Raw genomic sequence first — 24,221 nt, 5'->3', positions numbered from 1 at the left:
TCCAAAGATATTAAGGAAAACGAAAAATAAATATAAGAGAGTATACTGATATTGGAGAGAAAGATGAATCATTGGGTCACCTGTTTTTGCATAACATTTTCTTTTCGTTTGGAAATTATTAAAAGTAAATACATTTTATTTAGGTAAATGGATGAGAAATTTTTTAAAATTGGACATAGATTGCAAAAAGCTGCAAAATTATTCATATGGGCAATTTAACAAATAGATAAAAAAAAACTATACATCCCCGTTAAAAATACAAACATTCTTCTCCATATAACTCAATCCCTTTGTCGTGAATTATAGTTATGCATGGTGCAATCTTTACATATAAGGCAACCAATTAGATGTTATGTCTCTTTCTAATAATTGTGTCTTAAGATATGTATATACGTTTCTTTATTAGGGGGAAAAAACTAAAAAAAATCCTAAACAACATATATATAGTTGAATTTCTTCGATTCGGACTAACTGCTTTAGATCAGATGCCAGTGGTGGGGGTCAATCCCCCTTTATGAAATTATCTCTGGCTGACCAAAAAATTAAATTCTTGTTTCTATTTTATCATAATGCATCCCAATTTTTGTCAGCCTTAGAATACTAGATCATAAAATCATGAAAAACGAAAATTGAATCTATTGGTTTGTGTGGATCACTACACCAGTGCCATCAAAGTGTAAACTACACACGACCTCAAATATTAATGTAATTGTTTGTTAAAAATACTAACATTATTATTGGTTATCAAGAACACTTATTTTGTCGCCTAAAATGACAAGTAACCAATGCCTGAATTTCAATAAGATGAGATGAGTCCTCCTAGGCTTGTGTGGTAACAAACTCTCCTTAATACTGGTGGAGCTGGAAGAAGCTTCAATGCTGACCTTAAGGTCTAGTCCTAAGAGTGACTAAGAACTTGCAGGCACTATATGCTTGCCACGTGGCAGCTAGGCAATCCTCACTATGTGGACATCAATGCTTCTAAGACCAATCCTGTTGTGTACACTCAACCAATCAAACTACTATAACTTGCCCCCACTGATCATAAGCTTGCACTGAATTTGCTTGAAGCACCTCTCCTTCTCTGAAACTCCCCAAGCAGAAACCATCCATGGCTACCTCCCTCTCCACTGTTGGAGCTGTCAACAGAACTCCAGTACGACCCTTTTCCCACTTTATTACTCTTTAATTACTATAATGTCTCATTTTGATATGCATGTTTATATAGCTTGCATAAGTTGTGTGTCAGTAGTCACATACTCCAAATTAAGTGGTTTATATTATATTATGTTTTTTTTACTATAACACAACTTTCTTTTTATTATTGATACCAAATTAGTGATGTTGCTTTGTCCTACAATCCCATTTCATGCATGATGTAATAAATTGGATATTGGAAGCATGTAAAAACTAACTATGACATAGAAGATAAAAAAAGAGAACGAGTTATAAGTATTGAACTTTTAGTTAGTATAAAGAGTGTGAAAGAGTAGCTACTATGATATTGCAGCTAAGCTTGAATGGCTCTGGAGCTGGAGCTTCAGTTCCCAGCTCAGCTTTCTTTGGGAGCAGCTTGAAGAAGGTTACCTCAAGACTCCCCAACACCAAGGTCTCCTCTGGAAGTTTCAAAATTGTTGCTGCAGAGATTGATGAGAGCAAGCAGACTGAGAAAGACAGATGGCAGGGTCTGGCCTATGATATCTCAGATGATCAGCAAGATATCACAAGAGGGAAGGGTATGGTTGATTCCCTTTTCCAAGCTCCACAACAAGCTGGAACTCACTACGCAGTCATGAGCTCTTATGAGTACATTAGCACTGGACTTCGCGAGTTAGTGACACATTCTGAGAATTCTAAACCACTTAGTGTTTGCTTGCTTATGATTTTAGTATAAAAAGTTTATAAAATGAAGTCTCTTTCGGTCTAAAGCTTGTTGTAATTGTGTTTTAGGTACAACTTGGACAACAACATGGACGGCTTTTACATTGCTCCAGCTTTTATGGACAAGCTTGTTGTTCACGTCACCAAGAACTTCATGACCCTCCCCAACATCAAGGCATGTAGTTAAATATATGATTAATTTCTGCATGAACAGCATACTGCTTTAGCAAAATTGGGAGACACATTCAATACTTTTCATTATTTTTACAGGTTCCTCTCATTCTTGGTATCTGGGGAGGCAAAGGTCAAGGAAAATCTTTCCAATGTGAGCTTGTCTTTGCCAAGATGGGAATCAAGTGAGTTCTTGCTATACTAACCCCTCCTAAATAAATTCCACTCACATGCTTTTCTACAAAGACTTGAATTATTGAACCTAACAACTCAGAAATCCAACACTCAACAACTGATATGTTCCAATTGGATAGATAATATATGCTGTGGTACATAACATAATCTGCTACCTAACTTTCAATCCTTGTGTGATGTAATGATGTTGTAATTATTAACATTACAGCCCCATCATGATGAGTGCTGGAGAACTTGAAAGTGGAAATGCAGGAGAGCCTGCAAAACTGATCAGGCAGAGATACCGTGAAGCTGCTGATATAATCAGGAAGGGAAAGATGTGTGCTCTCTTCATCAATGATCTTGATGCAGGAGCTGGTCGTATGGGTGGAACCACACAATACACTGTCAACAACCAGATGGTGAATGCCACTCTTATGAACATTGCTGATAACCCCACAAATGTGCAGCTCCCTGGTATGTACAACAAGGAAGATAACCCTCGTGTGCCCATAATTGTCACTGGTAATGATTTCTCAACATTGTATGCTCCTCTCATTCGTGATGGCCGTATGGAGAAGTTCTACTGGGCACCTACAAGGGAAGACCGCATTGGTGTCTGCCTGGGAATTTTCCGCAGTGACAATATTGCTCAGGAAGATATTGTCAAGATTGTTGACACCTTCCCTGGCCAATCCATTGGTAAGTACCCCACCATTAATTGAAAATCTCCACAAGCACTAGAACACTACGAAATAATATCACAGACTAACTCTGTGAAAAGCTTAAGCTGGTGAGTGAATGTATGTGAATGGTTTTATATTATATTTCTAACACGCTCTCTCGCGCAAGAACTTTTTTGGGCATGGAATATTCACATAATCGAATTCTGGACCACTTAATTATAGAGTCTCTAATACCATGTCACCAAATAACTCACCTAAAAACTTAAGCTGTTTTGTCAATGCACATGAATGTTTTATATTGTAATACTGATACTATACCATCCAATGTGCAACTGCAGATTTCTTTGGTGCACTCAGGGCCAGAGTATATGACGATGAAGTGAGGAACTGGATTTCTGGTATTGGTGTTGATGGCATTGGGAAGAAGCTTGTGAACTCAAAGGAAGGACCTCCAACCTTTGAGCAGCCCAAGATGACTGTGGAGAAGCTCTTGCAGTATGGTAACATGCTTGTCCAAGAACAAGAGAATGTGAAGAGAGTACAATTGGCAGACAAGTACATGAATGAGGCTGCTCTTGGTGATGCTAACCAAGATGCTATTAAGAGAGGAACTTTCTAACGTTAAGAGGCCATCATTGGAGGTTTGCGTCAACCTTAATGTTCCTCCAACTTAAAAACAACCTGGTCTAACATCTAGTGTTGTTTAATGTGTAGGCAAAGCAAGTAAATATTTCTGTTCCTGAAGGTTGTACTGATCCAAATGTCTCAAACCTCGATCCCACAGCTAGAAGTTCTGGTGGCACCTGGTTATAACAGTCTCAGCATTCTCAATGTTTAGGTGTTTGAGATTATTTTACTATATTTTTCATATTGGATTGTCTTCTTTTATAATTTTGAGTTACTTTGTGCACAATGTTAAATGGAATTTGGTGCCTTTCTCTTTCTGCCTATACTGTCTAGATTTAATTATTTGTTTGATGTGAAGATATTCATACCCTATCCGGCGATTTTAGCTATGTGATTTCAAAAACCTTAAGTAAGTTTTTAGATATGGCAAATTTGAAGGAGTGAAATGTAACACTCAAAAACAACAAACCAAGACCTTAGAGTGAATTGGTTAAAACCAATTTTGTAAAAACCGGACCGGACCGCCCGAGTTGATTCGGAACTCGGTGAACTAGTCATCTGATCGGTTCGGTTATCACATTAAATTGGCCAAGTACCAGACCCGATACAATCCTACCGATTTTGGTGAACCGGTGACCAAGGTCGGTTAACCGGTTATTTCAAAAAAAAAAAAAATCAATTTTTTTTTCTAAAAAAAAATCATAATTGACATATTTGAGTAATCTGTTATTTATTGACCTACATAGGTATGTACCTATAATACTAATATTATCTCAATTATACACTATACAAAGAATTTTGATTTGATTTATAGTTAGAAATGTCATTTACTGAACATAAAACACTAGTATCACAAGCATTATATATTTGTTTGATCCTTTATTGGATAATAATGTTTAATTTATTATTTTTTATGTTAAAATATTTAGAACTTATATTATTTTTTTCAGCTATTTGAGTGTGTTTATAAATTTTTTTAATATAAATTTTAGATTTACATATAATTACTGGGTCATGCGATTCAACCAATAACCCACTGATTGAACCAGTGATCCAATGACCTAATACCTCGGCCGGATCAATCAATTTTAATGACATTGATTATAACAGACAATAATGCAATATTTACGTAGTCTTGATTTTATTCACGCGCCTATAACGCAAGACTTTGTGTCCTGGATTTTTCACTCATTGGATAAAATGACATGCCATTCAAATTGATCCTCTTCATTATCCATGAGAAAAAAATAAAAATAAAAAATTGTATCTCTTCCAAGATATTAACCTATCGTGTCATTTTACATGTGATTGAAATAGCCTCAATATACTAGCATTTGTGGTCAATATAGTAGTTGTTGTTTGTTGGAGGACAACACCATAATGGTCCTTGTTCGAATGCTGGTAGAGTCCAAAAAAATAAAAAAATAGCCTCAATAGCATCAACATCAAGCACGTAAATTAATCGATAAGAAGTTATTCTAACTTAACTAATGGTCTCAAGTTCAAATTCTAAATATAAAATTATATCAAAAATTTGATAAAGAGAACTTTGCAGCTCTTGTGATCTTGCCCGACATAACCGGATTAATCGATAAATTGGTGGAGAAATAAAAATAAAATAAAAAAATAGCCTCAATAGTTTGAATTGAATGGACCTGACCCAAATGCTATCTCCATTATTAATATAGTCCAATTATCTGCTAAAACGAAAAGTTGGTGTTGCGGTAGGCCGAAATCTCGTTAAAGGGACAAACATATGTCAGTTACTTTTTACCCATTGTTTTATATTTTGAGTGGTAAAGGTGGATTTGAGATTAAAAATTGCTTTGACCAGAACTAATGAAAAGATAGTAGTGAAATTTTGAAGCAAATAAACCGTGAGTAGCCGAGTAGAGTCTCAAAGTCAAACACACACCTATACTGAGGCTTGAATTAGAGTAAAATTAATTGTTATTTGAATATAATAATCATAAAATAGTGATGGCATGTGTTGAGGTAAAATACTATTTATTTATTTTTTTGACTTGCGAACTTAGTCTTACACTTTAATTTTATATGAGATGAATTATTCAATGACCTTAAAACATTGAGTGCCGAATAAAATAATAGAATCGAAGTTCAAGTCGTATACTCATGACATCCTCAAACAAACAAGTTGAGGAAGAGTTTGTTTCATGTCAATATGCAAACTTACCAACATTAGGTCCACAATCTAAATATTCAATACAATTATAGTTTGAAATTTCAGAGAAAAAATTGCAGCATAAGGTCAAACAAACATCGCATACAAAATTCTAATGATGAAGTCTAGGCTTAACGCTTCGGAATGAATCATAATTATTCGAATTAGTCACTCATTAAGAGAATAACATGAGTCCGTCTATGACAATGATAATACAAAGTCTTCTTCTAATAAGATACTTTCCAATTTAATTTAATTAGTGATCTTGTGTTCAAGTCCTAAGGCATAATTATGTTAAAATTTTGATAACGAGAGCTTTGCCACCCTTGTGATATTATGAGCTCCAATCAGATTGATCAAGTAATTAATGAACCAGATGATAAATTTTCAAAAAAAAAGAAAAAGAAAAAGAAAGTGAAAGACCTTGATAGATTTTATTGATGGGGTTGCTTTTTGTTAAGAACCTTGAGGTCACCACCCCAAAAGCTAGCTCAAAGGGTGAGAGTGACCAAGGCCTTATAAACTCCACATTAGTTGCACATCTAACTAATGTGAAACTATATATCTCAACACGTCCCCTCACGCAAGAGCCCTTTGGGTTAGAAGCGTGAAATTGCACAGGCTCAATTTTTGGTTTACCTTTTGTGCTTTTTTTTTATTTTAATTTTACTTTAAAGTGGGAGGCGGTGAAAGCTCAAGCTCTGATACCATGTTAAGAACCTTGAGGTTATCACCCCAAAAGCTAGCTCAAAAGAGAATAATTATATGCTTAATATTGTATTTGTATGCATATTATCACTATTCACCATTTCTTGGGTCCCCTTTGTAGCAATTAGGTGGTTAGGAATTAAAGACGAGTACGGGGATACAACATATAGAGAGGGACAATTCACACAAAACATCTGCACCATCAGGCATTAACTGGGCTAGAAATCCACTTGTGGTTCTTCTGATTCTGAAGCCAACCTTTGAAATCCAAACTATAAGAAACACTTGCATATACACGTCGCAGAAGCATATTAGACCGTCCCGTAGTCACTTCTACCAACATACATTTAATTGGATTTTGCCCAAATTAATACATCATTAGTTTACATATACTTTTAGAACTTTCTGGCATGTGTGCTCACCGTTTTTAATAGGGACGTGTAAAATAACAAAAAAAAACTGAATCGAATTATGAATCGAACCGAATTACACTTAAAATAACCATATTTTAAAAACTATTTCATGAACCGAATCAGTTTTTACAGAACCAGTTCATAAACCGAACTAATTTTTAAAATTAGTTCAAGAACTGAACTGAACCGAACAATTTTCAAATCGAACCGAACCGTTTTCGAACCGAACCGAACAGAACCGCTTTTTATTACTTTATTATTATTATTATTATTTTTCTTTTTCGAAGAGGGTCGTCCCAAATCAAATCGAACCGAACCGTTTCCAACCGAACAACCGTTAAAACCAATTCAATTTGTTTTTTTCAAAAAATTCAGTTCAATTCGACCCATACACATCCCTAATTTTTGTGCTGTCTTTATTAATTAGTTGACTTGTTATAAGCTTCTAAAGTTACATTTAAACTAGCCTTCTACTTTTTCCTGAAACTTAGGTTTTATTTATTTATTATTCATTGACTGAAGTTTAATTAGGAAGAAAAAATGTTGTCCTATTTCAAATCAAGGACAAGTAATGAATTTGAATACGAACTTATAGTAGTAATTACATATAACTAAGAAAAGCCTATATATCTACAAGTATTAAACTTAAAATATCTTTATATCACGATGTTTAATCTACGAGTTGAGTATTGACAACGATGGGTTTGTTATGACATTTGACTATTTCATTACACATCCAGCAAAAACAATATTATACCCAATATATGATCTTGATAGTTGATTATAGCATTAATAAGAGTTGGAAAAATTGCGTACGTATAGACATTAGCATCATATTAAAGTTAAATCATTGGTTCTCAAATCATTGAATAAAATGTTATTTACTTTTTTTCACAAAAAAAAAAAGGGAATAACATCTATCTTTTCAAAGGATATAAATTTATATTCTTTTAGATCCTAACCGTTGATTTCCGTCCATCAACGGTTATAATTTATTGGATTAAAATTATTAATTAATTAATAATAAATTTGACCCATTAAGTTTGGCCCAATAGATTATAACCGTTGATGGACAGAAATCAACAATTAGGATCTAAAAGAATATAAATTTGTATCTTTTAAAAGGATATATGTTTTTTCAAAAAAAAATGTTATTTACTTTTGACCTTAGGAAAAAGAATGAAATGAGTTAGCGAATCAATTTCACTTGGCTTTTGACCAGTTTTTTTTTTTTTTTTTTTCTCAATTCCAAACACGCTTCTAATTCAGAGGTATATAGTGATAGTGGAAAAAATTTCTTTCACGTAGAGACGCCATAATAGTTAGAAATTTCTAAGGGACGTTTGCTTTGAGTACTAACTTCAATTTAAGGGCGACAATTTGGGTTGACCCGCCCCGCCACCAATTCGTCAAAAATGGGGCGGGGCGGGTTGACCCGCCAAAAAATATGGGTTGTAAAAATGAACCCATCCCGTTTTATGGTGAGTTGGCGGGTTAACCCACCAACCCGTCAATTAAAATTTTTTTAATTAAAATTCAAAAATAAATTATATTTTATGAATTTTTTTAATATTATTTTATTTTATTTCACACTTCTCTATATTTTTTTAGTCTCAATCTTAAATATATACTAATATTTGTCAAACATTCTTTAGGAATTTATAAATAGATAACATTTGTCATAAATAAAATTGTTATTCTTTATTTTTCTAGAAAGTACTAAGATAAAAAAAAATTTAATATCACAAAAATTTAAGTACTAATGAAATATTACCTAATTGTAAAAAAAAAAATAATAATAAAAAAATTTAAAACTCGGCGGATCAACCCGCCCCGCTGCGGGTTGAATCCGTTTTGACCCACTTCTAAGTGGGGCGGGTTGAGGTGGGTTGGTGGGTTGAAAATCTCAATCCAACCCGCCCCGTTTTGACGGGTTAACCCACCGGACTCAACCCATATTGCACCCCTACTTCGATTACTGATTTAGAATTAGAAGTCACCAAATTAAGAATACTAGTAACTAACCGCGCGTGGCTATCGGAAAAAATTACTATTTACATAAGAAAATTCTAAATAAGTAATTTGATCCATTTTAGTGTTTTTTTTACACTGTAATTTGATCATGAGTTATTATATTTGTACCAAAAATAAATAAAAATCATGAGTTGCCATATTTAATGAGCTTCACCTCTTGGATAATTGTTTAATTCATTTGTTTTTAATTTTTTAGGTGAACCTCTTGGATCGATAATTGTTACTATAATCAGCCTCTTTAAATGAATTAAACAATTATTACTATAGTCCATGCGGCATCTCTATAATTGTAACTATATCCCTTGAATTCTATAACAATAATAAATTAATTGGGAAATGTAATATTCTTTTATTAAGTTTTCATGTATTATAATTTTTATAAAATATAAATTTCAAAGAAAAAAAGAAAAGAGATATACATGATTAATTTTTTTTAAATGTAAACTAAAAAGTATTAATAACATGTATCATTTTTAAAAAAATAAAATAAAATTCATAATCATTTTCAAAAATATAAATTTTAATTTAATATGTAAAAAATATATTTATCCCATAATACATTTGTAACCTAGTTATATTATAAGATATGCCGTTTATAGAAATTGGATTTCGAAAAAAATAATTGTATTGTTTAAAAAAAAATAACGAACTTAAATTTTCTCATGTCAAGTTTTATTTTTTTAATGTATGAGATGAAAAATATGAAAACAATGATTGTATAACTTATTATTATTTATATAAGATTCATTAAATTTACTTTTTATATTTCTTTCTTTTATAATATTAAAAAGATGAAACCATCAAAATTCAGAATATAACTTAACATAGTTTAAATACTAAGTCCAATATATCACCTGAAGTCGGTTTTGAAATCATGTGTATTTCAAGGAATTTATTAATCTCATTTTACATTAGATGTTTATCTTATATTTATAAAAAAAAAATGAATGAATCTTACCGTTACAAAAAAAAAGATGAAGTACAAAAATTAAAATGAAAAATATAAAAAAAATTATTTTATATAAAAAGAAAGTAATATTTCCGGTATTTCAAAAGAGCCAAACCTATTCACTACATTATATGTTACTTAAATTTTACCAACATATTCAGTCCTTGATTGTCTCACTCAAGAAAGGACCGAAAACATGACAACTTCTTTATTGAGTTGATGCTGACTCTTAATTGTATCAGAAAGACCAAAACACTAAAATAATATTATAAAGTAAATCAAGTTTCCATTATATGCCAGTTTTACTTGAGTTTTTTTTTTTTTTTTTTTAAGAAAAAGAAAAGGTTGGTCCCTGTAAATTACAAAGAACTGAACTACTTGACATCACTTGTTATGCACACAGCACATTCTCCACGTGCACAAGGGACAAAACTTTGATACACTAGATATATCTAGTGGGTACATCTTTTTTCCATATTTAAAAAAATTCTCATAACTTTTAAATTTTTACATTGAATTTTTCTTTTCAAAAATAAAAATATAACCAATTAAATACATCTGATGTACTATAAATTTGTCCGTAAATAAGGCCTGTACGCAAACCAGTAAATGATAGACAATAAATGTTAAGGGAAAAGGACAATAGGAGGAGATGGCAACACTTTTAAGTAAATTAGCACAGAATTCCAGAAAACCAAATAAAAATAAAAATGCAAGGTGTCCTGCCCTAGAGCACCCCTGTCTTGGTATGAAACTTTGGTGGTTGAGCTGACACAAAAAATAAATAAATTGGAGTGCGGTGAATGAGACATAAAATGGTAAAGCTGTTGTTGTTTCAGTCATATTGGGTAAATAACATCCATTTGAATATATATATATATATATATATATATATATATATATATATATATATATATATATATATATATATATATGGGGGTAGGATCATTTGACACTGGTGTCAAATTTTAAGTTTGACACCTCATCTGAGAGCCGTTAGATCAAAAAATATCAACGACTCTGATTTGTAAGTATGTGACACCATTGATATTTTTTGATCTAACGGCTCTCAGATGAGGTGTCAAACTTAAAATTTGACACCAGTGTCAAATGATCCTACCCCTATATATATATATGAATTTATCATCTATCATTTAACATGACCACAAAATATTTTCTACACACACACAACATTTTGTGGGGCACGCAGCAAAAAAAAAAAAACTTTTGCACGCAAAACGAATCTCTATAACATAACACAATCACTTTTCCTACAACGTAACTCTTATAAAATCCTATATATATATATATATATATATATATAGGAAAAAATGTTTCCGCTGTTACTTTAGATAACTTTATCTAATGTTCATCGAAACGACGTCGTTTTGGGGTTGAAAAATTAAAAAATTAGAGTGATAAAGATTATTATAACCCTGAAATAAATTAAAATTACAAAAATACCATAATTTCCGTCCCAAAACAACGTCGTTTTGATGAACATTAAATAAAGTTATCTAAAGTAACATCAGAAAAAACAAACTCATATATATATATATATATATATATATATATATATATATATATGCAAAAATATTTATCTTTTTAAATGACACAACTTACTTCTTTTCTCACAAAGAAGTGGGACCCACACCTTTATTTTTTTTTGTCAACTCTCTCTCCTTCTTTATCTGTCTCTTTTTCTTTCTTAAAATGACATAACTTTACATCCTTTAAAATGACATACATTTTTCCCATATATATATATATGAAAAAATATTTCTGCAATTACTGCACATAAATTAGCTATATTTATTCTCAAAATGACATTGTTTTGGTATTGAAATCTTAAAAAATTATAAATATAAAGACCATTATAACCTTAAAATAAATTAAAATTATAAAAAACTATGATTTTCGCTGCCAAACGATGTCGTATTAAGTTTAGTACAGATAACTTATTTGCAGAGAAAAATAAACCCATATAATATATAAATGGATAAGATGTTCATATAAAAAAGAAAAAGATGAGATTTACTTTTTCTTTTCTTTTCTACCGTCTTCTTAGTGGGATCACTTAATTTTTTTTGTGTGGTGCATGTTACAAATCTCATCTAACATTATAAACATGTTTGGCTTTGAGAAATCAAACAAAAAAAGTAACAACCACGTTTCAATTTTATAACCCACAAACTGGAAAGCAACCTGCACCATTTCTTTTTGTTTAATACTTTTTTTGTAGTTGATCCAAACAAACATTATGTTGAGTATGTAACATGAAAAAGAGTTGCTCAAAACATTTTCAAACCACTAGCCAAAATCCTCTGCCTCAAGTTCAACTCTGTCATGGCAAAAACACTCGTGCTTCTTCTTCTCTTGGTTCTGATCCTTTTGGCCTCAAAACCTGCAAAATCTCAGCGTGACGAGCTCTTCTATGATGGTTTTGATGGTGCTGCCACCAACGTAACCTTAAACGGAGGTGCAGTGATTGAGCACAAGGGCATAATTCGCTTAACAAACGACACTCTCAGGGTAATTGGGCATGCGTTTCATTCAACCCCAATCAAGTTCAAGAACTCTTCCACAGACACCAAAGTTTTCTCCTTTTCCACTGCTTTTGCTTTTGCAATAAACCCCCAGTACCCAAAACTCGGTGGCCATGGCTTTGCCTTCACCATTTCTCGCTCCAAAGTGCTTCCAGGTGCGTATCCTAGCCAGTACATGGGACTCCTCAACCCAAACAACATAGGGAACATGTCAAACCACTTGTTCGCAGTGGAATTCGACACTGTTCAAGACTTCGAATTTGTTGACATCAATGACAACCACGTTGGTATCAACCTGAACAACATGGTATCCAACAAATCGGTTGAAGCCACTTTTTTCATTGACGGTTCAAAGAATAATAAGCAAGACCTCAATTTGAAGAGTGGCAAGGTGATTCAAGCATGGGTTGACTACGATTCCACTATGAATCAATTGGAAGTTAGACTCTCCCCAACTTCAACAAAACCCAGTTCCCCAATCTTGTCTTACCAAGTGGATCTCTCACCAATTCTCCAAGACTCTATGTATGTTGGGTTTTCTTCTTCAACAGGGTTGCTCAAGAGCTGGCACTATATCTTGGGTTGGAGCTTCAAGATCAATGGAGAGGCAAAAACCCTGTCTTTGGAAACACTCCCTTCACTCTCTTCACCCAACAACACTAAAAAGGCCTTAATTTTAGGACTCTCTCTTTCTGCTGCGATTGTAACACTTGCGGCAATTGGGTTAGCATTGTTTTATCTGATCAGAAAGATGAAAAATGCTGATGTGATTGAAGCTTGGGAATTAAATGTTGGTCCCCATAGATTTCCATATAAAGAACTAAAGCAAGCCACAAGAGGGTTCAAGGACAAAAACCTAATCGGGTTTGGTGGGTTTGGTCGAGTTTACAAAGGGGTTATCCCAAAAACCAACACCGAAATCGCAGTGAAACGAATCTCCCACGAATCAAAACAAGGGTGGCAAGAGTTTGTGTCGGAAATCGCAACCATAGGTAGGCTTCGACACAGGAACCTAGTACAGTTACTAGGTTGGTGTCGAAGGCGTAACGATCTACTATTAGTCTACGATTTCATGCAAAATGGTAGCTTGGACAAGCACCTATTCGATGAAGCAAGAGAAATATTGAGGTGGGAACAAAGGTTCAAGATCATAAAGGGTGTGGCTTTAGGGCTTGTGTATTTACACGAAGAATGGGAACAAACGGTGATTCACAGAGACGTTAAAGCTGGGAATGTTCTGTTAGATGCAGAGATGAATGGGAGGCTCGGTGATTTCGGTTTGGCGAAGCTATACGAGCATGGTTCGAACCCAACAACGACAAGGGTTGTTGGAACATTGGGTTATCTTGCACCTGAGTTAACGAAAACAGGGAAACCTACGACAAGTTCTGATGTGTTTGCGTTTGGTGCTGTGTTGCTTGAAGTGGTGTGTGGGAGGAGGCCCATTGAGCCCAAGGCGTTGCCGGAGGAGCTTGTTTTGGTGGATTGGGTGTGGGAACGGTGGCGCGTGGGGGCGGTGTTGGGGGTGGTGGACAACAAGTTGGGTGGGGTGTTTGATGAGGTGGAGGCGTTGTTGGTGCTCAAGTTGGGTTTGTTGTGTTCCAATGAGTCGCCGGAAAAGAGACCTAGTATGAGGCAGGTGGTGAGGTACTTGGACGGCGAGGTGGAGCTGCCGGCGGTGGAGGACGTGTTTGATGGGAAAAAGGTTGGTGGTGTAGCCACCGTTGTTGTTGGTGGTGTTGAGGATTTTGTGCATTCGTATCCAACGTCGTCGATTTTTGATAGGGCGAATACGTGGTCGTCAGCCGGTGATGACGTGGAGGGTGGCTCCGCTTCCTCTCTTTCACTTTCCGGTGGTCGGTAGTTTGTTCACGTAACGTATTAGCTTAGTTGGCGCATGAGAACTTAGAGAATGTAGCATGAAAAGCTTAATTAAGCAGGTATTCTATGCTTAGGGGTTCAAAGTCTTAATCTTGATTCGTCAATGGTCGCAAAACGATTGAACAATTGGAATTTAAAAAAAATAAAAATCTTCCAATAGATTATATTTTATGTCTGTCCCTGCCTAGTTTTTATTTTCACTCTTTTTTTTTGTATTGTATTGTATTTTTTTTTTCTGTGGTTGTCTCTTTTGATATGTAATTTTGTTTCAACATGATAAAAGATCAACTCTTTTGATTGTTTTATCTGTTTTTTTTTTTTTCATTTTAATATTTATGTAGTATTATACCTATTTTATATAATATAATTTTATAAATTTAAAAGCTTGTAAATCGTGTTTAAATTAATTTTTTCCCTCAAAATTTGTATTTCTTATAAATGCACTGAGAGTTGAGAGTAGAGGTGGCAAAGTGGGCGGCTCGCCCCGTCCTACCTCGCCATCAACCCCCGTCAAAAAATGAGTCAGTCCGCCTCACCCCGCTTTTGAAAGTGGGCTGAAAAGTTTGGCCCGCCAACCCGAGCCTATTTTACACTGATCCACCTCGGTTCGCCTATGCCTGTCATCAACCCGCCAAAAATGAGCCCGTCCTGCTTTTGAAATGAGTTGAAAAATTTAGTCTGATCCACTCCGTTTGACGGATTGAACGAGTTGGCTCGCCGAGCCGAGATCGTTTTGTCCGCTCCAGTTGAGAGTAACATCATCCATGCTTTAATGAGCTTCATGAATTATAAGTTTAAAAAGAGCTATCATTGTCATTGTTAATGACCAAACGTGACTGTTGTTTTCTTTGTCAAATTGGCAATGCTAGAAATAAGAATATACTGCCAGTGTGCCACCTTTGTCTGCATACAATATATCTCAGCACGTGAGCACAATACAAATGTCCTAAAACTAGTTATTATTGTTTTTTTTACTTGATCCAAACAAGATGATAAGAAGTATTTCCTTTTGTGGACTCAAAAGTCAAAACATTCATAAATAATGACTCATTCATCTGATAACACCAGTTTGGATGTATTTTATTTTATTTTTAATAAAAAAGTGCTATTTCCTTTCGACAAAATGGTACTCGAAAGATTCTCTCTCACACCCTCAGCTTGGACCACATTATCTTATGTCGTGTTGTTCCAGTGGGGGTGGTAGGCGAATAAATCTTAGTATTACTACTGTACCAAAGATTTAGTGTATTCTATCAATGAAAATATTACATGTCAGTTAAATTTATTTATTTTTTCTGTCAAATTTTGTTTCTCTTCTCTAATGTGTAATGTTCTCATTGATGAGATGCACTGAATCTAAGTACAACAGTAGTACCAAAAATTTATTCGTGGTATGCTCCCCCATTACACAAGAATTTCTCATAATATTGAAACATCAGGTAATTCACAAGTTGAAAAATATGTGCACAAAATGAAAAATTGAAGATTCCACTGGCCCTTTACCATTCTATTTATTCAGTTTGCAAGAGCTGTACACTCCAGTGGTGCAAGAACAGTGGAGGTAACTGTACAAGAACATTTCAAATCATGCCACTATATATATATATCTAACAATAACTAGGATGCCCTCACCTGTCTGTCCATAAGGATCCTCTCCAGTTTCCCTCTATTTTCAAGATTAATTTCTACCAACTAGTATTTGGGAAACATTCCAAACATTTGGATATTACACTTTTTCTGTACTAGGCAATAATTTAGAAAGCTGTCTCTACATACAAAAGCATGGTTCTTTTGATCATGCGCTAATGGTTTACCAACTTGTCTCCGGTATTTTCATCCTCGCCATCTTTCATGCAACTGAAAATCTCATTATCATCAAAACCTACAAAAAAGATGAAAACAGGTTAATTAATGACATTTTCTGCAGTGCAGTTTCCATATCCATTGAAATACATAGAATTTACCTCCACTCAATTCTTCAACTTCATCATTTAAAGGCCTTAAAAGCATCGTGTTAACAGAAGACGGATCCAATGCCATCCAATCTGAGTTCCCACACTCTTCTAAGTATAAATCCCTTGGCCTGATCCAGTCTTCAACATTACTAATGTTGTCAGATGATAGGGGATCACTAAAATCTTGTTCTTTATTCATAAACCTGAAAGAAAATTAAACACCACAAAATGAATTCCCTTCAACTGCCAACTCATTAAAACAACCTATCAATATATAGAACAGTTTAAGCTTACGTTTGTCTTAATCGTAAGTTGTAATGAACAAAGACAAGATCAGTAAGATGTTGGCGCTCTATATAATTCCTTGTATGGATCATTTGTTCGAAAGGAATCTGGTTTCTCTTGCAGGCCATCACACTGCATGTTTGACTGAGAATACGAATTGCTAGACGTGACAAATTAGGGCAGCCTCCTCCATATGTCGACCACCATTCGGCTAGAAAAAATAGCATATGTTAGTGAAAGGGGCAGTATTTTAAGGAGTCATGAGAGAAAGGAAATACTCAAACGGATGTCTTAAGTAATGCAAATTTTAATTCTCATGGACAAAAGTCACATTTATAGAACCAAACCAGTGTCTGAGTATTCCAGACAGGTTTATGTCAACCTTTGCAGAATTTGAAAATAATTATGCTGACACAGATACTACAACCTAAACAATCTTTCAACCACAATGATAAATTTGTACTTACATGTGCAATACATTCAGACAAAGAAAATTTCAATTTTAACTCATACAACATTGGTCATCATGTCAAAGCATAATTTTTTCGATGAAGTTACCTAAATTTAGGAAAGTTAAATCACAACATGACAACTGAATGTACCAATCTTATCTAAGAGAATGGGTTATTGGCCTCTTACAAGGAAGCAGATTATCTCTAGCTCTGACTGCCATCTTTCTCCCAAAGTCTCCTGCAGCAGACTTGTATAAGTTTATCTCTTTGATAATTTTATCTTGGATTCTTGTATCAGGTACCAATCTCTCTATGCAGTCAAACATCCCTGAGAGAATCTCATTGTGTATATCCCCTTGAATACTATAGAAGAACTTTGGATTAAGGTAGAAGCCTGCAGCATGAAGAGGATGATGCCACAGCCTTTCCCATCTATGATGTATAATATTCCAGTACACCATATAATCCTCCCTCTTAACAAGTGCTTTCTTAATTGCTTCTTTCGCCCGGTACATTCCAGCATAAATGTATCCCATTGCGGGTCTCATCTCACTAGCAGCTATTCTCAGAGCTCTCAAGAGAGGAACTGTTAGACGAACAATCATGTCACAGGAGGACCAAAATGTTTGATTGCTTAGGCAATCTAACATTTCCAGACCTGCTGGTTTCTTTGAGTATGGGCTATCCATCCACTCCTGGGAAGTGACCATGGCCTGTAAATTGTGTTTAAGATCAACCATTCGTTTCAATGTGGTAAAGTTTGTTGCAAAGCAAGAGAAAGAGGGATCCACAATATCATTCCCTAACGTATACCTTTTAACCATGTTCAAAATTGCACTACAATTGTAGACAAATCTTGTTATAGATTTAGCTTGTTCAATGACTGCACTAATCCAATCAAGATTTCCAAAATCTTCAAGTATCAAATCAATGCAATGAGCTGCAGAAGGACTCCAGTAAAGGGTAGGAAAAGTGTCAGTCAGCCGTCTCCCAGCAGCCGCATATTGTTCTTCACCTGATGTAATCACTTGCAGCACTTGCCCAACTCCAACTTCTTCTACTACTTGTTTTAATATCTCATATAGAAATTCTGCAGAAGTCGAAATCTCAGTTGCATCCAAGGATTTCAAAAAGACTATTCCTTCAGGACAATACGCCAAAAAGCATATAAGTATTCTACCAGTTTCTGTAGTCCATTGGTCAACCAAAATAGAAGAGCCAGTCCTACCCCATGTCATCTTGCATCTATCTACATCATTCTTCACTTCTTCCAGAGAGTTTTTCAGGATCCAACCCCGAAGTTCATGATGTGAGGGACGTGCAAAACCTGAACCCGCCGAAGCAATGGCTTCAACCATTTGCTGAAAATAAATCGAGTTCACAGCATCAAAAGGTGCACCAATATCATACAAAAACCGACCTATTGCCATATGAATGTGATTGTCCACCTTTTTGGGGAACAGTACATTTTTCTCCATAGCAACAACACCCTCAGAATTTGCATAAGCAAGTGCAGACTTCTTGCTGGCTCTTATCTTCTTCCTTCTTTCTACATTTTTACTCATTCCTTCACCAGCATTCACCACCAGATTTAAATTATGTTCCAATGAATTATGTGCTCCAATGGACTGGAGCCCGTCATTCACATCCACCTGATTGGCAACTGTGTTCACAATAGTAGCCAAAGGATTAACATTCATAATCTCATCCTCAATTTTCTGCTTCTTCCTCTTTTTCACCACAACCCCATCCAAGCTCTGCTGCATATGAAGCCTAACATCATGAGGGACACGGCTGCAAGTGGATGCATTCCCTTTCTGACAAGCAAGATGTTCCTTAATCCTATGAATCCCACCACCCTTAAACATCTTGAGACAATATATGCACTTCAGTTGCACCTTGTCCCCATTCTTAAACATCTGAACATGCTTCCATGCTGGGTCATGTTTCTGGGATGTAATTGGCACTGGTTCCAGATTTGAACCCATTTTCCCAATAATCACATCAACCACTGTGGTAACAAGATTAACAAAAGAAAGTGTGATTACAACAACAACAACAAGCATTTTCTCATTCTCAAAAAACTGAAACTAAACCCCAACCCAGTTTTTTAATCCAATACCTACAGTGCCAGATTGTTGTAAAGTTTCAATCTTTGCAGCCTAAAACTACAGTGTCTCAATTAAAATAACACCAAAATTGAAGAACAAAACCAGAGAGATGAGGCAAAAGAAAAAGTGCATACCCGGTTTTGTTGAATCGCTTTTTTTTTTTTTTTAATTGAAGGAAGAATGGGGATTGTGAGAAAAGAGAACCGTGGAGAAGTAACCGGACCGGTTAGGGCAGAGAGAGAGAGAGAAGATCCGGTTGAGTTGGCTTTGAATGGATCCGGTTTCGGCGGTCAAAAGTTACTGGCCGGACCGGTTTGTTTCGCCACAAGGAATTGTAAAAACCGTGATTCGTGCCGATCCTCTCTTCCGGAGCCGTACTCTCTGTTGCTTCAATATATATATATATATATATATATTATGGGTTTTACAATATAAAAGTTGTTTCGTTATATTATAGCGATAATAATAATGGGATCCATTGCTATTTTTTTTTAAAAATGTGGGACCCACCATCATTTATTGTCTTTATAATATAACATTTGAGATATGAAATTATTATTAATTAGTGTTATTCTCAATATCACTACTAATTTATTTTACTTTTAGATCGATTATGTTGATCCAACGATTTTGATTTAACTTTATAAAAGTCTTCTTTCTTTTTCTTATTTTTAGTACTTTATATTTATATCTACCATTGTATGGTTATGATGCTCAATATTTAATGTTTTCATATAAAATATGAGAAATCATAACTATATAAAGGTGAAAATAAATATAATCGTTGGATCAACATAACCGATCAAATATAGTAAAATAAACTGCTAGTAACATTGATAATAATAACACTAATTTGTAATAATAAAATTAATTGGTAATAATAACACTAATTGATAATAATAATAATAAAAGTTATATTTATCTCATTTTACATGAGATAAATAATTTTTCTACACACATAAAAGAGGGGTGGGTCCCATCACTTTTTTTCTCTCTTCTCTTACATGTGAGACTCACTTGTAATTTAATTTCTTCAACTTGAGATAATAACTTTCTTACAGCATAAGAAAAGTATTTCCTAATAAAAATATCTTATCTCTTTATAAAAACCTTTATTTATTTATTTGTAGTGAAAAAACAAAATTCAAATCATGAATAAAGCAATCTGTAAAAGAGATTATTCTTCGTGATAACACGAAGAATTAATTTTACAGCAAAAAATAAAATATACGAAATCTTACTATTAAATTTTAGATCATATGCAAATTAAATTTTAGAGTTAAAAAATATATAAATTCATATATGACGCTAGTATTAATCTTTAGATCATGCGTAAATCAAATTGTAGGGTTGAAAAATACAAAATTAAATATAATTCTAGTATTAATCCCCCCCACCCCCCACCAAAAAAAAAACAAAAAAAAAAAAGGATAAAATAGAAAAAAAGCTTTGACCAATGTGCAATTTACTCTCTATTTTTTTTTTAAAAAAAAAGGTATAGAAAAATACTTAAACTGTACTAAATAAATGGATAGAAAATTTTATTGAACTTTATTATTGTAGAAAAAAAACTGAATACATCATAAATTTACTCCATTAACGAAAAATATCATATGTAAATACTACATAACATATTACTAGATTAAAATATTTTAAATTCAATTTTTATTAATCTAAATTAATTATGAAATAACCTCTCATTCCTTGAATTTAATATAATAAGAAAATAAATAAATTATATAGAATTAGTCCCACTTAATTTTTTCATTAATTTAAATTTTATTCCCAAGACAGGATTTTTTTTTAGTTCACTGTAAGGAGATTAATCTATGAAAAGAATTTGATCAGAATTGTAATTAGTTAATATTAATTAGCCAACTGTTAATCAGTTTCATCTTGTTGGTTACTTTTTTATGTATGTGTGTATCGAAAAAACTCATTGTATATCGCGGCCCCAAAACATTTTTAATATTACTGTCGTATTGAGTAGTGAGTATTATTTCCATTCAAAATTTAAAATGAAATTATTAATTATATATTTTCGAAAATACATAAATATATTAAAAAAAATTCTCTTTTTTTCAAAAAATATGTCAGCACACAGGTATGTTTCTATTGACCGTACTATTGTAGTATATTAGATATTTCTTCCCAAAAAAATAAAAAATTAAGTTCGTGAAATCCATAAAAAAAAGAACTTAATTGTTTGCTCATAAAAAAATTCATTTCATTTGAATCCATAAAAATTCATTTGATTTAAAATCTTACGTGGCTAGAGGAATAAATGATCCATTCACGCTACTCAATTCAATTGATTGACATAGGAATCTCCCTTTTAAGTTCATTTAAAATAAAATCAAGAGGTAAGATATATTTATTATATATTTTTTATTATTAATTATTTTATTGTTGGATCAAAATTAAATCAATAATTTTTATTAATTTAATATTATTTTGTAATTATTAATTTGATTTTAATCCAACAATAACAAAATTGGTATTAAGAAAAAATAATAGTAAATATAATCTATCCCTCAAATCAAACGGGTAACAATTCAAATTGAGTGAAGCTTAATAATTTTTAAAAAAATTAAAAAATATAAAAAAATTCATGAATATTTTATGAAACTCACATGGCTAGTTGATAGAATACGGGGAGCGTGTTCATTTATTTTCAAAATCACTTTTCTTTTATCACTCATAAATATATATATATATATATATATATATATATATATATATATATATATATATATATATATATATATCCATGCATTCCATTTTATTTTTTATATTTATCCCTGCGTTCCATTTTACGTACTTAATTTCAGGTAACAATTTTCGTAATAAATAACCTTGCTCTTACTAAAATTACATTAGCAAGTAAGAGCTAAAGCAACACCTTTTTTTTTAAATAGCTTTTCAAGGATATTAAATCTCATATCCCAATAAAAAAAATTTGGAACAAAATGATAAATGACAAATAATTCTTTCATGTCTAATTTAAAAGTAATAAATAAAATCAATATGTAGTTTTTTTTTTTTTTTTAACAAAATTTAATTACTCAAGTAAAGAGGAAACGGTTCAAAGGGGTTCTAGTATGTATCTGCTTTAGCAAACCGTTTTCAAACATTAGTAGAAAATGGCTAAAAAGAAGGAAACTAATAAGAACCTCATTCCCCAAATTGCATGTACCATGATGACATAACATAAGGCACTTCCACAATCATAGAAGTGAAAGAGCACAAACGGTTCCACATTCCAAAACCCAATGCATCACTTCATTTTCTTCTGCATTCTCATCTCCATCTCCTTCACAGGTATTCATTCTACTTTCATTACATTCCATTAATACTTAAGTTAAACAGAAACTGTCTCATTACATTAAATTATTTATCTTTCATCTTGCAGAAGTTTGAGATTGTTTAGACTTGAGAGCTTATGTTATTGTGGTAATTATGTTACAGATGGGACAAGACTCATAATGGTAAACAACTGCAAAGAGAGTGTATGGCCTGGAATTCTTGGCAATGCAGGACACCCTTCTCTTAAAGATGGTGGATTTCACCTTGGAAGTGGTGAAGAGGTTGTTCTCCAAGTCCCTAAGTGTTGGTCAGGGAGAATCTGGGGTAGACAAGGTTGTTTCTTCGATGAACACACAGGGAAAGGTTCTTGTCAAACTGGGGATTGTGCTGGCCTTTTACAATGCAGGGGAATTGGAGGAGTCCCTCCTGCTACCCTTGTTGAAATGACCCTTGGAACCTCAAATTCACCATTGCATTTCTATGATGTTAGTTTGGTTGATGGGTTTAACCTTCCCTTGTCCATGAAGCCTTCGGGTGGTGGTGTTATAGGTTGTGGTGTTGCAGCATGTGAGGGTAACTTGAATGTTTATTGCCCTTCTGCACTTGTTGTGCATCATTATGGGAAGGTGGTAGGTTGCAAGAGTGCTTGTTTGGCTACAAGATCAGATAGGTATTGCTGCACTGGGGACTATGCTGACCCTACAAATTGCAAGCCAACAGTGTTTGCTCGTCTTTTCAAGACTATATGCCCTCAGGCTTATAGCTATGCTTATGATGATTCAGCAGGACTTAAGACTTGTAATGCATCTCAGTATGTCCTTACATTTTGCCCTCCACACTGATTTGTGTATAAAAACCTAAAAAGGGGTCTTGGTTAAATGATGTTGTGGGAATGTGATTTCAGTTTCTTTTTGTTCTTCAGTCTGATTATTGTGATTGTCTTTTATTTTAGTCTTGGCAGTTTTCAATGTTAGTTATTCATAGTGCTATTGTCATATGGGATTGTGATTATGTATGATGCTCAATTATATCCTTTATTAGATTGTTAATTGAGCCTCTTATTATATCATTCAGTGTGGATTCTATTGGCATGCTAATTAAACTTTACAGCTTATGCTGTACCAAAAATTGTATCTGACATGATAACTTACCTGACAACTTGAGAAAATATTATGAACAAATCTTTGGTGCATCAAATATATTCAATTGGGTGTATTTTTTTTTCAAACAAATTTCACCACTTTTGAAAAAATAAGTTCCGTTGCAATTAAAAAAAAATTCTCTGTGAAAAAAGAAGAAGATGTATCCAGTTGAGTACATCTAATGCACCAAAGATTTGTTAATAGTAATAATTATTATTATTACACTAATTTATGCCTAACCTTTGAAACATACTAATAGTTAAACTCTACAAAATAATGAAAACAAGTTAACAATTTTAAAAAAAATATTAGCATGAAAATGAATTCTAAAATGAAAAATGATGTTAAAAAAGAATGCGATCAATAGCACTCAATTCTCAATTTGTCCAACCGCCAACCCATTTATGTGAAAGCTATGCAGGAGTGAGAAACGCCACTTTACACAAAATTAGTTTCAGCCCATTTCAGGATACCCAGGTTCCATCTCATTTTGCGCAAGGCCCATCAGTCCTGGGTAAATTGGTGATGAAATGCAGGACCATATTTCAGGAAATTGTTAAATACTTATATACACACATGACGGAATTTGAACTTTTTCTTTTCTTTTTTATAAGTTTGTTGCGAAATCCATCATTTTGCATCTTATTTCAGATATTCCTTTTCAGCTTCGAATTATGCACCAAAATCCATCGGTGAATTCTCTTTTAAAAGAACTGAC

At 33.4% G+C, this 24,221-nt stretch overlaps 4 protein-coding genes across 4 annotated transcripts; 3 read left to right on the top strand and 1 right to left on the bottom strand.

The window, feature by feature from the left end:
• The first annotated feature begins 999 nt into the window (after positions 1-999).
• Positions 1,000-3,856, top strand: LOC133311866 (ribulose bisphosphate carboxylase/oxygenase activase 2, chloroplastic). The gene is made up of 7 exons (XM_061512993.1): positions 1,000-1,156; positions 1,511-1,830; positions 1,951-2,056; positions 2,152-2,237; positions 2,456-2,928; positions 3,251-3,553; positions 3,627-3,856. The coding sequence occupies exons 1-6, from the start codon at positions 1,112-1,114 to the stop codon at positions 3,529-3,531; spliced, it is 1,311 nt and encodes a 436-aa protein (XP_061368977.1). The 5' UTR covers positions 1,000-1,111; the 3' UTR covers positions 3,532-3,553; positions 3,627-3,856.
• An 8,315-nt stretch (positions 3,857-12,171) lies between these two features.
• LOC133311862 (L-type lectin-domain containing receptor kinase S.4-like) lies at positions 12,172-14,235 on the top strand. The gene has a single exon (XM_061512988.1). The coding sequence runs from the start codon at positions 12,172-12,174 to the stop codon at positions 14,233-14,235; it is 2,064 nt and encodes a 687-aa protein (XP_061368972.1).
• Positions 14,236-15,847: 1,612 nt separating this feature from the next.
• Positions 15,848-19,310, bottom strand: LOC133311850 (uncharacterized). The gene is made up of 5 exons (XM_061512972.1): positions 19,190-19,310; positions 17,132-18,955; positions 16,502-16,703; positions 16,217-16,410; positions 15,848-16,134 (listed from the first exon to the last, which is right to left on the bottom strand). The coding sequence occupies exons 2-5, from the start codon at positions 18,930-18,932 to the stop codon at positions 16,055-16,057; spliced, it is 2,277 nt and encodes a 758-aa protein (XP_061368956.1). The 5' UTR covers positions 18,933-18,955; positions 19,190-19,310; the 3' UTR covers positions 15,848-16,054.
• A 3,017-nt stretch (positions 19,311-22,327) lies between these two features.
• LOC133311861 (thaumatin-like protein) lies at positions 22,328-23,203 on the top strand. The gene is made up of 2 exons (XM_061512986.1): positions 22,328-22,376; positions 22,524-23,203. Exons 1-2 carry the CDS (start codon positions 22,328-22,330, stop codon positions 23,201-23,203), a joined length of 729 nt encoding a protein of 242 aa, XP_061368970.1.
• The last annotated feature ends 1,018 nt before the right edge of the window (positions 23,204-24,221 follow it).

Source organism: Gastrolobium bilobum, unplaced genomic scaffold (assembly GCF_033153095.1).
Source record: "Gastrolobium bilobum isolate Gb01-03AN ecotype WA unplaced genomic scaffold, APGP_CSIRO_Gbil_v1 utg739, whole genome shotgun sequence".
Classification (NCBI taxonomy): Eukaryota; Viridiplantae; Streptophyta; class Magnoliopsida; order Fabales; family Fabaceae; genus Gastrolobium; species Gastrolobium bilobum.
Note: the sequence above shows the minus strand (reverse complement) of the source record. Positions and strands in the feature narration are given on the sequence as shown.